The sequence below is a fragment of the Colossoma macropomum genome, unplaced genomic scaffold, assembly GCF_904425465.1.
Source record: "Colossoma macropomum unplaced genomic scaffold, Colossoma_macropomum, whole genome shotgun sequence".
Classification (NCBI taxonomy): Eukaryota; Metazoa; Chordata; class Actinopteri; order Characiformes; family Serrasalmidae; genus Colossoma; species Colossoma macropomum.
The window spans coordinates 10,849,600-10,864,523 of NW_023494794.1; the positions used below are offsets into that span (position 1 = coordinate 10,849,600).

Genomic DNA, 14,924 nt, shown 5'->3' on the forward strand with positions numbered 1-14,924 from the left:
CTAAACTCTACATTGAAATGATGAACTATAGCTGTTATGACCTTCCTCTGCTGTTGAGAGTCTGGCTGAGTATGAATGTATGAGTGGGGCTGAGTTCCGTACCGAACGTTGACCAGCCGAAGGAGGCGGTGACCACAACCAGCCGGATGATGAAACCGCCCACTTCCATCGAGCCGAGGAGGACGAGCCGACAAACCAGCATGGCCACGGTCAGCGGGAGGATACAGTAACCCAACACACACAGACTCTGGAAGAACGATCTGCACAGAGAGAGAAAGAACACTAATATATACACTAGATGGCGCTGTGGGCAGAGCTGCACTGCTCAGGTACAGAGTCTGGGAATTAGTATTGAGGTTCTGGTGACAGAAGCAGTAGTTTTTGTGCAGGAGGGTCCACAATGTTCAGGGATGCAGGTGAATGTGGCTGGTCTGTGATGCTGTGATGCAGGCAGATCTGACGGGTCAGTGTTGTGGGCAGATCTGACGGGTCAGTGTTGTGGGCAGATCTGACGAGTCAGTGATGCAGGTGAGTGACTGGTTAATGATGCAGAGATGTGGCTGTTTCTGATTGGTCAGTGATGCAGGTGAATCTGATCGGTCAGTGAAGTGGTTAAGTGATTGGTCAATGATGCAGTGATGCTGTTGATTTTATTGGTCGGTGATTCGCTGATGTGGCTGTTTCTGATTGGTCAGATTACTTACATGGTCCCGCCCAGCAGTTTGGAGTTGAGGGTGATGATGATGGAGCCGAACCAGACAATGACGAAAACTTCAGCGAACTGCGGCCCCCCGTCATCCTTACTGTCAGCTGATCCACCCTGCAGCATCCTGACACACACACACACACACAAAAACACACACACACACACACACGCACACACACACACACACACACACTTTAGTAAAGCTTTTATAACAGAACTTGGCTGTAAAGCTCTCTAGAATAAAGGCTGCTCAATGTTTACTATATTATCTGTATGCAGTGTTTCAGTGTTTTCTGTGTGAATCACTCACAGCGCCAGGGTAACACACAGCAGTAAAGGTCCCCATAGGTCCCCTATAGAGAGAGACACACAACAAGTCCTTCAAACTGTGAAAGGTGATTAATTTGATTGATTTGATTAACATGCAAACTCATGAGCAGTGAAAAACCGATCTCCACTACAGGAGCATTATTCCCAGGAGAACATTTCAGTGATTTTAACATGAAATTCTAATGCATTCCGAAGCAAATATGCGCTGCATGCTGCTCTGTATAGCAGCAAACTGGCTGACACTAAAACAAAGGGGTCATAGTTTCACGTCACTTATTTCCAAGGTCAAAAGGCCAAAGTGTACAAAATTGGTCATATTACTCACATGGGCAGCCTCACTTACCAATCAGTCACTCACCCATTTCACTGACCAATCAGAAACAGCCACCAGTCAGATTCATCAGCCAAATTTTGTACACATTGACCTTTTGTCCTTGGCATGGTAAGCCACTTTTAAGAAATCGTCTTATGAGACTCTACATCTATATTCCCTTCTAAAAACTCTGGCCATCATTTGTGCTCTACAGGCTTCATAATGGCTCACAGTCCTTGTACCAGTGTTCAGCACTTGCGATATAGATCACTGTTTAGATCTCACAGCGGTCACAGTTCACAGAAATCAGCGTGTTCTACGTCAATTTCAGATGCAAAATGAAAAATAAAAGCTGGGGCTGGACTTTCGAAAGCTTTCTTAAGAAAAAAACGTGCGAAGGTTCTTAAGACAAACACTAAGAAGTTCATAAGAATGATCTTCAGTGCAGTACTTGAAAAAAGTTCTCAAATGTTCTCTTAGGACTAATAATTTAAATTATTTTCTTACGATTTTCTTAAGAAAATCCTTGTTTTCTGATGTATGCTGTATTGGATTTTACTACGTACCATAAACAACGTGAGATATTTGCGTTATTTAGTTTAATCCGCTCAGAAGAGCAAAATGGAGGAAAAACATCAAACCGAGCATTTAAAAAAAAATAGCAAACAAGAACTACAGGAGATGGTGGATGAAACGGTCAGCAGGAAAAAAAATCCTTATTTGAAATCATGATAATTGTGGGGTGATGGACGAGGATGAGGAGCAGAGGCAGCGTCCGAGATAAATTTAGATGATCACCTTGTCAACCCTTGCAGCCTAAGACAAGTGTAAAGCTATAATAAGGTTAAGAAAACATTTAAGTAAATAATATTTCCAGGAATACCACTTGTTCTTACAATCATTTTAAGAAAATAGTTAAGAAAATCCTTTTTTTTTTCATTTTTCCCCCCATTTTCTCCTCGATTTAGTCATATCCAGTTCCACCCACTAGTTAGGACTCCCCCAATCACACGACACTATCAACACTAGGAGGGTGAAGGCCAACACAGGATCGCCAGATCTGCCACGTCAGCGCCGAAAAATAAAAGAATTCTTAAGCGGTTATTTGAAGAATAACTTTTTCTTAAGAATGAAGTTAAGAAAAAACACACATTTAAGAAGATTTTCTTTCCTAGAACACTTTCGAGAATCCGGCCCCTGATTTTCTTGGTTACTAATAATGATAATGTGAACTTTTCTCAGCCGCTCCTCAAAAGAAATTCCAGAAACAAATTTCACAAACTGCTCACAAAACGTGTCTCTCTTTTGACACACCAGTAACGTTCTAACTGGCCCACAGTAATGAAATACTGAATCTGTGGGCTGGCCAATAAGGAACTGCTGTGAACTGCATGCTGTTCTACATGGTATCAAATTTCTGCCGAAAGTCGACGGGTTTGTGTACGGATCAATGTGATTGATTTGGATTAACGTGACTGTAATTGATATAATTATACTCACAGTCTCGGAGCAGAGCTGAGCTTTTCTTTGGATACAGCACGTGGACAAACTTCTGACCCACCGCCTTCAAATCCCTCAACTACAACACACACACACACACACACACACACACACACACACACACACACACACACGAGAAACACACGTCAGGTCTCAAATACAAATCCAGCTTTGAGAATAATCGTGAACATTTTACAACAATGTGTTTATGAACTCAGAACAGGCCTAAACGTGTGTAGTAAAGACTGTTAAAGAGGAGATCTAAGAATTTCCTAATTAAAAGGAAAGACTAAGATGTAAACAGAGTCGTTCAGAGTGGTTTGGTGTGAAACGCTCTGTTCTAGAGAAACTTACCGAGTCAGAACTGTTCACAGTGGTGGTGATAGGAACCAGACGTCCACCTCTAAAAGCTCCCTCACAGAAAGTTCCTACATGAAATGGTTATGAATTCACTGCCTGATGTCTGAGACACTGAGTGTGTTTACCTGCACTCAATAATCTGATCATAATAGGATTTCTGCAGTTATCAGATTATTCAAACGGTCATGTGAACATCACACTTCGATCTCAATCTGATAAAGAGGCTGGATTTTAGCTCAGTAATCAGATTTCTCAGTGCTGTAAACTCTTACTCTGATTTCTTTCAGATTTCTCAGTCTGAGCATGTGCAAAACAGACCGCGGTGCCGGAAATAAGCGAGCAGCAAAACACTTTTGGAGCGACGCTGAAACCAAATGTGCTTGACGACAAGTTTGAGTTTTACGTTACGTTTACGTCACGACTTCTTCTGTGAGTTTATTGGCTGGTTGTAAAACAGAAATCTGATTACTGTCTGACTCATGTAGACCAGGAGTTTCCCCATTATCTGATTACTCAAGTGCATGTAAACACGTTGAAAGGATTACTAATGAAATCTGATTTTCTGCAGTTATCGGATTATTAAGTGACACTCAGTGTTTTATGATAGACAATTCAGGCCATAAATAGAAATAGTAAAAGTAAAGCAAAATAATCCCCAAAGGAAACTTATTTTTTCAGATTTCACCATCATAAACACTACGTTATTACATGAAACGGTCATCATTACATCAGATTTATCACTATTTACCATCATCATCATTCCATATAAACTCAGAAGACTCGTGTAGGTTCACTGGTGGTTCTGGAGAGTAAATAAAATGTCTATATTTGTGTTGTAGTCATGGCGACCCCTGGCTCCTATCACCACCACTGTAAAGAAATCTGAACCATTTCACACCAAACCACTCTGAATCTCAAATACTCAATTATGGAGAAATGCTGAACAGGAGTTCATGTGTAGAAAGTGACTCCTCCGTTCAGAAGCTTCATGGAAAACTTACAATAGTGTCCTTTACAGGCTCGTCCAGCGTGGAAATCTCATCGTCTCCACTCTGAGACCTCACTGGCACCGCGATATCTCCCTCTACTGGAATATCCTCCGCAATCGACACGTCAGATAAACCTGCAAACTGACCACACAAAACAACCCAGCGAATTATTTTTTACATTTTTTCTCAGCTTCATGCTGATCAAAGCTGGTATGAAGAGCAGTGGTTAAAGGCTTATGTTGAAACTCTTTTGGTACGAAGGTGGTTTAAACACCTGAAAGGCTTGAGTGCTGATGAGTTCTGACATCATGACAAGGGAATAAATATGGCTTTACTAACAAAGCAGGACTTTTAGCAATGCTGTTCCTTCAGTTTTGACAATATACAGTTTTCTATGTGTAAAACCAACAAAGAAAACATGCTCATGATACACTATATGGACAAAAGTATTGGGACACCCCTCCTAATTATTGAGTTCAGGTGTTTCAGCCGCACCCTTTACTAACAGGTGGATCAGATTAAGCTCATAGCCTTGCGGTCTCCATAGACAAACACTGGCAGTAGAGGGTCGTACTGATGAGCTCAGTGACTTTAATAGGATGTCACCTCTGACACAGTCAGTTTGTGAGGTTTCTGTCCTGCTAGTTCTGCCCAGACAACTGTGCTATTACTGAGAAATGGAAGCGTCTAGGAGCAACAACAGCTCAGCCACAAAGTGGATAGACCACCAAACTCACAGAGTGAACCGCGAGTGCTGAAGCTCAGTGTCTATCCTCTGTGGAATCATCACTAAACTGCCTTTGGAAGCAACATCAGCAGAAGAACTGCACATTAGGAACTTCACGAAATGGGTTTCCATGGCTGAGCAGCTGCACACAAGACTAAGATCACTATGCGCAAAGCCAAGCGTCTGATGGAGTGGAGTAAAGCGCCGCCACTGGACTCTGGAGCAGTGGAAACGTATTCTGTGGAGTGACCAATCACACTTCTCTATCTGTCAGTCTGATGGACGAGTCTGGGTTTGGCGAATGCCAGGAGAACGTTACCTGCCTGACTGCACTGTGCCAGCTGTAGAGTTTGGTGGAGGAGGGATGATGATATGGGGCTGTTTTTCAGGGGTTGATCTAGAACCCTTAGTTCCAGTGAAGGGAAACCTTAAAGCTTCAGCACAAAGACATTTTGGACAATTGTAGCTTCCAACTTTGTGGAACAGTTTGGGAAGAACCTTTTCTGTTCCAGCATGACTGAGCCCCAGTGCACAAAGCAGCTCCATAAAGGCCTGACTGGGTGAGTTTGGTGTGGAAGAACTTGACTGGCCCTCACAGAGCCCTGACCTCAACCCCATCAACACCATTGGGATGAACTAGAACAGAGATTGTGAGCCAGACCCTCTCGTCCAGCATCAGTGTCTGACTTCACAAATGCTCTTCTGGATGAATGGGCAGAAATTCCCACAGACTCTGTCCAACATCTGTAGGAAGCTTCCCAGAAGAGTGGAAGCTGTTAGAGATGCAAAGGGGGACCAACTCCATATTAATGCCCATGGATTTAGAATGGGATTCATAAAAGCTCCCGTAGGGGTCCCAATACTTTTGTCCATATAGTGTATTAATGATGTGATTATTTAACTGCAGTAGTGAAGAACATTTAGGTGACGTTGGTTTTCTGCACTAAAATATCTACATTTTACTGCCTTTGTAGCCTTTAATTTTACTATAATGCTCATTTAGATTTAGTCCCAATTTCTCCCAATACAAACCACTCACTAATGAGTTTGTCCTACTGGCGATTCAGCCTTGTTCAGTGTATAGCTATGCTGTTCACTGTTGTCCAGACCTACACTCTTAAAAAAGATGTTCTTCAAAGGTTCTTTATTAAAAACCAAGGTTCTACATCAAGCCATGAACACCCAAAGAACCATTTGCATGCTTAAATGGTTATTTGCATGGTGAAATCGTTCTTCAGATTGATATAGAAGGGGTTCTGCTGTTGTCATGATGTGAACCTTGTAACTGTAGAAGAATGCTTTTTGGTGCTAGCTATGTAGAACCACATTCTCACTCAACCTGAAGAACCATTTCACCGCACAAAGAATGTTTTAAGCATGCAAATGGTTCTCTGAGTGTTCACGGTTCAATACAGAGCCACTGTCTTTAATAAAGAATCCTTGAGGAACCACCTTTTTTAAGTGCTCAGATCTAGAACCAGACCAAGACCAGACAAGTAGATCCAGATCAGCCTTATTTATTAATGACCTGAAAGGGACGCTCGATTTGGTGACTCAGAGTAGTTAGTGCTGATCCAGGATCAGCAAAATCAGATATAGCTGATCTATAAAGGAGTCCGAAGCTCTGCTAACGTTACTCTGAGAGGCTCTGAGGAAATTTCCCGTTCCACCTTAAATGGTGCAGCAGTTAAGCTACATGCTGACGTCTCAGTCTGAAATCAGCTTCTTATAGGATTTTTTCGGTTCCACTCGGCGAACAAGAGGCTAACTTCGGTTTTTGGTGATAACTGGATCCCAGAGCAGCCTTAGTTTGAGAGGTCTGATGAATATGGACTAATATAGGTCCAGAACAGGTCCAGAACAGGTCCAAATCAGGTCCAGATCAGGCCCAGACTGCAGCAGCGCGTTCACAGTTGTCCGTTATCAGGCGCTGCTCCGTGGAGAGCTCCGCACTCAGCTCCACCGCCGAAAAACTCTCATTTATCACATTACCGAGAAACACGGCGGCCGCCGTAAGGACGGAGAACCGTCCCCAACACACACACACTTAAACAGGCCGACAGTCACGGCGGTTTATTATACTAATCTTTATAAAAACCCGTTTATTTCTTACCAGAGGTTTATTTACGTCCACAACTTCCGCCATGTTTCCCAGACAACGCGGATGTCGCTACGTCACCGGACTGTGCTGACGTGCACAAAGACAACGCGACACCCAGCGCGATCTGCCACGCGCAAGATATAGTTATTATTGTTATTATTATTATTATTATTATTATTATTATTATTGTTATTATTATTATTGTTGTTGTTGTTGTTGTTGTTGTTGCTGATTTATTCATAGAAGGCGCTTCAAAAAAATGTGCAAAAAGAACAAATGAAACAACAAAACAATACGACAACATGATAAACCAAAATAAAGAAAATGTGAATATATTAAATATAAATTTATTTGGGTTCGGGTAGGGGGCGCTGTTATTTTTAAATCATAAATTATACATAAATTACATTTAAATTACATTGAAATTTGAGTTGAAGGCGCTGTTATATTTAAATTATAATTATAATTAGGTTTAAATTAATTGTAAATTATACTTATATTATATTTTTAATTATTATATTATATTTTATATTATTGTATTTTATTTTATTTTTATTATGTTTACATTTAATATTAAATTATATTAAATTTGAGTTGGAGGCGCTGTTATATTTAAATTATGACTTATAATTATGTTTAAATTAATTTTAAATTATACTTATATTATATTTTTATTATTATTATATTATATTTTATTTTATTGTATTTTTGTTATTTTTGTTATGTTTACATTTAATATTAAATTATATTAAATTTGAGTTGGAGGCACGGTTGTATTTAAATTATAAATTAAAATTAAATTAAAATTAATTTTAAATTATACTTTGTTAAAGTATACCAATTATACTTATATTAGATATTTAATCATTACATAATATTTTATATTATTGTATTTTATATATATATATATATATGTGTGTATATAATACGCTGTTGTATTTAAATCTAAGTTTGGTAGGGGGCGCTGTTGTATTTAAATCTGAGTTTGGTAGGGGGCGCTGTTGTATTTTACTGTGTGCTTGGTAGGGGGCGCTGTTTTAACTTATACATTTAAAATCCAAATTTGCTCAAATTAATGCACCAGTAATGTTTCTGCACATTGAGATTTTTGCTGTAGACTCTGCGTTATTAATGCAGATTATTGTACATAAATAACAGTTTTTCCTCTTTATTACTGCATATTAATTATACATCTCATAATTATTTAGAACCTCTTGTCTTTCACACCTGAAAACAGCCTGAACACGGTTCGCTAGTGTTTACAGTGGTGTGAAAAAGTGTTTGCCCCCTTTCTGATATCTTGTTCTTTTGCATGTTTGTCACAGTTAAATATTTCAGATCACCAAACAAATTTAAATATTAGACAAAGATAACACAAATAAACACAAAATGCAGTTTATAAACAAAGATCTTTATTATTAAGGGAAAAAGAAATCCAAACCTACAGGGCCCTGTGTGAAAAAGTGATTGCCCCCTAAACCTAATGACTGGTTGGGCCACCCTTAGAAGCAACAACTGCAATCAAGCGTTTGCGATAACTGGCAATGAGCCTTTTACAGCACTGTGGAGGAATTTTGGCGACTCATCTTTGCAGAATTGTTGTAATTCATAATGCTGGTGTGTTTTGGATCATTGTCTGCTGCAGAACCCAAGTGCGCTTCAGCTTGAGGTCACGAACAGATGGCTGGACATTCTCCTTCAGGATTCTTTGGTAGACAGGTAGAATTCATGGTTCCATTTACCACAGCAAGTCTTCCAGGCCCTGAAGCAGCAAAACAACCCCAGGCCATCACACTACCACCACCATATTTTACTGTTGGTATGATGTTTCTTTCTGAAATGCTGTGTTACTTCTACGCCAGATGTAACGGGACATACACCTTCCAAATTTCAACTTTTCTCTCGTCAGTCCACAGAGTATTCTCCCAGAAGTCTTGGGGATCATCAAGATGTTTTCTGGCAAAACTGAGACGAGCCTTTATGTTCGTTTTGCTCAGCAGTGGTTTTCGTCTTGGAACTCTGCCATGCAGGCCATTTTTGCCCAGTCTCTTTCTTATGGTGGAGTCCTGAACACTGACCTTAACTGAGGCGAGTGAGGCCTGCAGTTCTTTGTATGTTGTTGTGGGGTCTTTTGTGACCTCTTGGATGAGTCGTCGCTGCGCTCTTGGGGTAATTTTGGTCAGCCGGCCACTCCTGGGAAGGTTCACCACTGTTCCATGTTTTTGCCATTTGTGGATAATGGCTCTCACTGTGGTTCGCTGGAGTCCCAAAGCTTTAGAAATGGCTTTATAACCTTTTCCAGACTGATAGATCTCAATTACTTTGTTTGTCATTTGTTCCTGAATTTCTTTGGATCGCAGCATGATGTCTAGCTTTTGAGGATCTTTTGGTCTACTTCACTTTGTCAGGCAGGTCCTATTTAAGTGATTTCTTGATTGAGAACAGGTGTGGCAGTAATCAGGCCTGGGTGAAATTGAACTCAGCTTTCCAAAGATGTGATAAACCGCAGTTAATTTATGTTTTAATGGACGGGGCAATCACTTTTTCACACAGGGCCCTGTAGGTTTGGGTATCTTTTTCCCTTAATAATAAAGACCTTCCTTTATAAACTGCATTTTGTGTTTACTTGTGTTATCTTTGTCTAATATTTAAATTTGTTTGGTGATCTGAAATATTTAACTGTGACAAACATGCAAAAGAATGAGAAATCAGGAAGGGGGCAAACACTTTTTCACACCACTGTATATGTTTTTGTATGTGTTTGGGATGTTATGGTGAGGTGCTGGTTAAACAGGGGGAACAATGTTCTTCCTCTTTAGTGGTTCACCCAGTGATTAGGACTTCCTTTTACTCTGGCTTTGGGGCCTTGGATTTAATTATGAATGAAGTTGTGATTTAAATCATAATTTTATACAAACATATGAACTTTCTTAAAGTAAAATAAAACAGAAACATAGTTTTAAAGTGCTAAACATCAACAAAAAATACAACATATTAATAACCCCATAATATAAAACACACCACAATAACATTCTGCAGGTCAGCAGGCCTCGATCTGATTAGAGCAGAGTGCAATCTCTTATGTACAAGGTCAATTTTCAATCACCGCAGTTTCATATATGAATAAACATCACATTTGAAGTGATAGTTACCTAAATGAATAAATTATTAAACCTTACTGAATGTGATTTTGAATTTATGATTACATATTTAGCATAAAGCTGCACCATTAGACATTTTCACACACAAATTGTTGCTAAATGTACTGACCTTATGTCACTTCTGAAGCTCATTTTGGGCCTTAATACTATTTTTATTCATATCCTACAAACTCACAGCTGCTTATCGTCCATTCTCTAAAAGATCTGGACGCCAAAAGTGCCCACAGTTGTATAAACACCCAGATATATTAGCAGCAATATGTTAAAACTTGTATTGTTGTAGCGTTGACTGATGAATTCTATTGTAGTTGCAGTAAAATTGTTAAAAATTGCATAACTGAGCATTTGAGATGTCATTTAGTTAGTTTAGTCTGGTTCGGATTTCTTTACAGTGGATGTGATAGGAACCAGACGTCGCCATGACCACAGCACAAATATAGCCATTTTATTTACTATCCAAAACCACCAAAGCAATGTTAAAATTGCCTTTTTTCTGCCTCTCTGCATGAATATCTTGTGCGTACGACATACGTTTTGTGAGATGGACGTCTGGTTCCCATCACCACCACTGTGAACAAATCTTTCTCGGCGAGTTTCTCGAGAACGAAGCGTCTCACGCCAACCCTTTCTGGAGGACTTTGTTTACATCTTAACCCTTTATTTTTATAGGGATGATGAAAATTCATTGGACTTCCCCTTTAAAGTGCCTCTCCACACCCATTTTACTCCGCCACAATGCGGCTCTGTTCTCAGCGTTTGCCGGGTCCTGTGTCTTTAAGGCTGCTCCTGTAGGAGGGCCCTGTGCATCTGACCATCCTCCTCCACAAGGAGGTTCTCCCACAACGAGGAAAAGTGAGCAGGATCGCTCAGCGGGGCGAGGAGCTGCAGAAACGAGCGCCTTGTTTTTTTCAAATTAATCAATTAATTCAGTTGATTTTCAGTCCCGCTCCGCTTTGAGGCTCGAGTCGCAGGAGCTCTGAGTTCGGGCAGCGTTTGAAGGAGTTCACAGCGCGCGGGCTTTGCGCAATCTGCACCTGGACTGGGCTTTTATTGCTGCTTCAGCCAAATGTGGGCAGACTTAACTTCGCTGGCGCCCATCGTCTGACCCAGGCTTGCCTTTCTGGACTTTATGCACCCAAAGAGAACAGAAAATAGGAGGCAAAAGTGAGGCGTGACGTCACTTTTATTATTGAGCCCCCTTCTCCTTCTCCTCCTCCTCCTCCTCCCTCTCCCACTCCCACGTCATCCATCAATATCGGTCCGTATCGATCCGTAAAGTGTGCTACAAGTGGAGGAGGGCGAGTTAGTGGGGGGTTAACGGGACAAACAGAGAGATGGGGCATCCTCCGCTGGAGTTCAGCGACTGCTACTCGGACAGTCCGGATTTCAGAGAGAGGCTCAAATGTTACGAATCGGAGCTGGAGAGGACGAGCAAGTTCCTCAAGGACGTCATCAAGGATGGGAACAACGTCATAAACGCCATACGAGGTAAACAAAGTATTTTATTCCCCCATAAAGGGGGCTCCCCTTCCTCAAAACGCCTTATTTCTTTTCCCACCCGTTTTCCGGCAAAGCTCCTCCTCCTCCTGCCCAGGCGATTCCAGTTCTGCGCTACTGGCCGAACCAAGCGGGGCAGCTGGTAGCCAATCACAGCGCGGGAGGCGCGGCTTGTGCTGAAAACGGGTGGGAAAGGAAAGACGCCCTGTTTTGAACTGCCAGTGGAGTTAGAATGGGGATGACTAAAAACACACCTGCTTTTGCTTTGCTTTCTGTTATGAAAGCAGGACGTGTATAAATGCAGGGCAGCTTTAGATCCATGTAAAGTCCATTATAACAGTTTTCCCAGCCCTGTGCTTTCTCTCAGCTGTGAAATGATGGGATTAAGCGTGGGATTATGAATGGCATGGGCCTGGCCGAGCCTGTATACACAGAGCAAGTGGGCAGATGGCTGGATGGTTATTGTGATGATGGGTTACGCGCTGTGACGGCCTCCCTGTAACCTCTCTGCTTGTTTATGATGGAACAAACAACTATTTACAGCTACAGAGAGAGCTGTGGGGTGAATTAGTCACTGTTGTACACGCTAAAAATGGAGTGAAGGGAATATTCTGTTTAGAACTGTGAGATTTACATGGTGAAATGGTTGTGTAAGGTTCTATACAGAACGAAAAGGGTTCTGCTGTTGTTGTCCAGCTTGTAACAATAGAAGAAACAGTCAAAAAGGTGTCAACATCATTCTTCATCAATCCGAAGAACCATTTCACCATGCAAAGAACCATTTAAGCGTGAAAGGGGTCTGGATAGAACTTATGGTTCTAAATAGAGCCGTTCTGTATGCTAAAGAACCCTTGAAGAACCCTTTTTTAGCTTTTTGGAGTATGATGGGAGCTGCGTTCGGAACCTAAGGCCTGCTTTAAAGGGCTCGTATGACAGATAAGGTCATGTCTGATGTCATAAATGAATGTTTTGAATTAATTGTTCTTGTGATGTCACAAAAAACAGTGCACTTACATCTATTCAACAATTCAGCCTACAGTACACTCTGAGAAATAAAGGTACTAAACTGTCACTGGTGCAGGACCCCTCTTGTCACTGGGGTGGGACCCTCAAGGGTCCATCTCAGTACCTTTAGTCAGGGAACATAACTGAACCATAATCCACTGAAATGATCTGTTCTAAGCTGTACTGACTCCACACACCCCGTCTCGTCTCCAGGACTTTTATTTTACCGTTCTGTTTTAAAACATTTGCTTATGAAAAGGTACAAATACGAACTTTTCACCTGGAAAAACTTATTTAAGGTTCATAATCTGACCTTAAAACCACTGTTGTACCTTTGAGGGAACATTTACACTGTTTGTACATTGATGAACAAACGTGTACCTGCACAGAACCTTCATTTCTAACAGAGTACTTCATCCCGGCCCAATCGCAGTGAAGCTATAAGGAGTGTTTCAGGACTGAGATGCAATAAAGGATAGCCAATCAGAACAGAGCTCATTTAAATAAGAATGCACTATAACAAAAACAGCCTGTTAATTCTAAAGAGTAAAGAAAATAGTCATTTATACATGAATTGGTACATAAAACAACACAAACATCATAAGTGGACCACGGGGGGAAAAATACAATGCAAAATATGCAGGATATTGGCTCTGTAAAGTGATAAGTTGGTGAAAATAAATCAAATTTACCCCAAATGTGGTCAATCAGCCAAGACATGTTTGATTTTTTGGTTTTAGCCCTAAATTGTGTGCCTAAATAAATCAAATCCTTACTGAGTTATTGAGGGGCCCATATTGTATATATATATATATATATATATATATATATATATATATATATATATATATATATGTATATATATATATATATATATATATTGTATGCATTGTATGTATATATATATATATATATATATATATATGAATTCTTCCAGATTCTTAGAGAACGCGTTTATATGGTTCTATATAGAACTATAAACGCTTCATCTGTCGTTACAAGCTTGACATCATAAGAATAGCAGAAAGCTTTTTGTTGCCATATACAAGGTGTGAGATACAGGACCCCCTAATTAACCTCTTAGACCCCTAAATGTCTCAAAATCAAAATTCTGGGGGGGCCTGGAAATAAACTTAGGCCACATGGAAACTAAGCCTATTTGAATTCATTGTTTCTGTGATACTGATCTGCCAATTCAGCACATGTTCTCTAAGAATATATATATATATATATATATATATATATATATATATATATATATATATATATATATATGTATATATAAATACACATAATTTTTTGAAAGGGCCAATATCCATATCCTTTTTTTGGATTTTATTTTTCCCCATGGGGACTCGCTTGATCAAAAACAGCCGTAGTTCTCTCCTACATGACCTTTCATGACCTTTTTCCAACCTCTGTTTATTCCTTAGAATCAAACAGGCTGGTTTTGTTACTCTCCCTTTAAGACTGATGTAATACATGTAAATGAGCTCTCTTCTGATTGGCTGCCTCATTCAAAAAGCAGTGACGGGGCTAAACTGCTTTGTGCTGAATTGGCAGATCTGTATGCCAATTAGGTTTTTTTTTTTTTGACATCACAGAAACAATGAATTCAAATAGGCTTAGTTTCCATGTGGCCTAAGTTTATTTCCAGGCCCCCCACAGAATTTTGATTTTGAGACATTTGGGGGTCTAAGAGGTTAATTAGGGGGTCCTGTGTCTCACACCTTGTATATGGCAGCAAAAAGCTTTCTGCTATTCTTATGATGTCAAGCTTGTAACGACAGATGAAGCGTTTATAGTTCTATATAGAACCATATAAACGCGTTCTCTAAGAATCTGGAGAACAGTTTCACCGTGCAAAGAACCATGATTGCTGTGGTTTCCCTGTGGTTGCTAGGGTGTTGCTAGGTGGTAGCTATAGTATCCCAGAGGGTTCCTAGGGTGTTGCTAGGTGGTTGCTATAGTATCCCATGTGGTGCTCAGGGTGTTGCTACAGGGTTTCTAGGTAGCCCAGATGGATGCAAGGGTGTTGCTAGGTGGTTGCTATGGTATCCCATGTGGTTCCTAGGGTGTTGCTACATGGTTGCTGTGGTATCCCAGTCGGTTCCTAGGGTGTTGATGGTGGTTACTATGGTATCCCAGGTGGTTTCTAGGGTGTTGCGAAGTGGTTGCTGTAGTATACCAGGTGGTTCCTAGGATGTTGCTAAGTGGTTGCTATGGTATCCCAGG

General features: G+C 40.5%; 2 protein-coding genes across 3 annotated transcripts in view; one reads left to right on the forward strand and one right to left on the reverse strand.

The window, feature by feature from the left end:
- The window catches only part of yipf6 (Yip1 domain family, member 6), a 10,840-nt gene extending 3,721 nt beyond the window's left edge, over positions 1-7,119 (reverse strand). The window contains exons 1-6 of the mRNA XM_036580153.1: positions 7,039-7,119; positions 4,211-4,339; positions 2,850-2,928; positions 1,017-1,059; positions 705-830; positions 103-260 (exon numbers count right to left, since the gene is read on the reverse strand). Coding sequence (XP_036436046.1) covers positions 103-260; positions 705-830; positions 1,017-1,059; positions 2,850-2,928; positions 4,211-4,339; positions 7,039-7,071 — 568 coding nt within the window. The 5' untranslated portion in view covers positions 7,072-7,119. The remainder of the gene's footprint in view (positions 1-102; positions 261-704; positions 831-1,016; positions 1,060-2,849; positions 2,929-4,210; positions 4,340-7,038) is intronic.
- A 3,863-nt stretch (positions 7,120-10,982) lies between these two features.
- Positions 10,983-14,924, forward strand: part of ophn1 (oligophrenin 1) — a 117,284-nt gene continuing 113,342 nt past the window's right edge. Inside the window, exon 1 of one of the 2 annotated variants that reach the window (XM_036580154.1) lies at positions 10,983-11,675. In XM_036580154.1, the coding sequence (XP_036436047.1) occupies positions 11,522-11,675 (154 nt within the window). In that variant the 5' untranslated portion in view covers positions 10,983-11,521. The remainder of the gene's footprint in view (positions 11,676-14,924) is intronic. The other variant, XM_036580155.1, reaches the window with a different exon arrangement.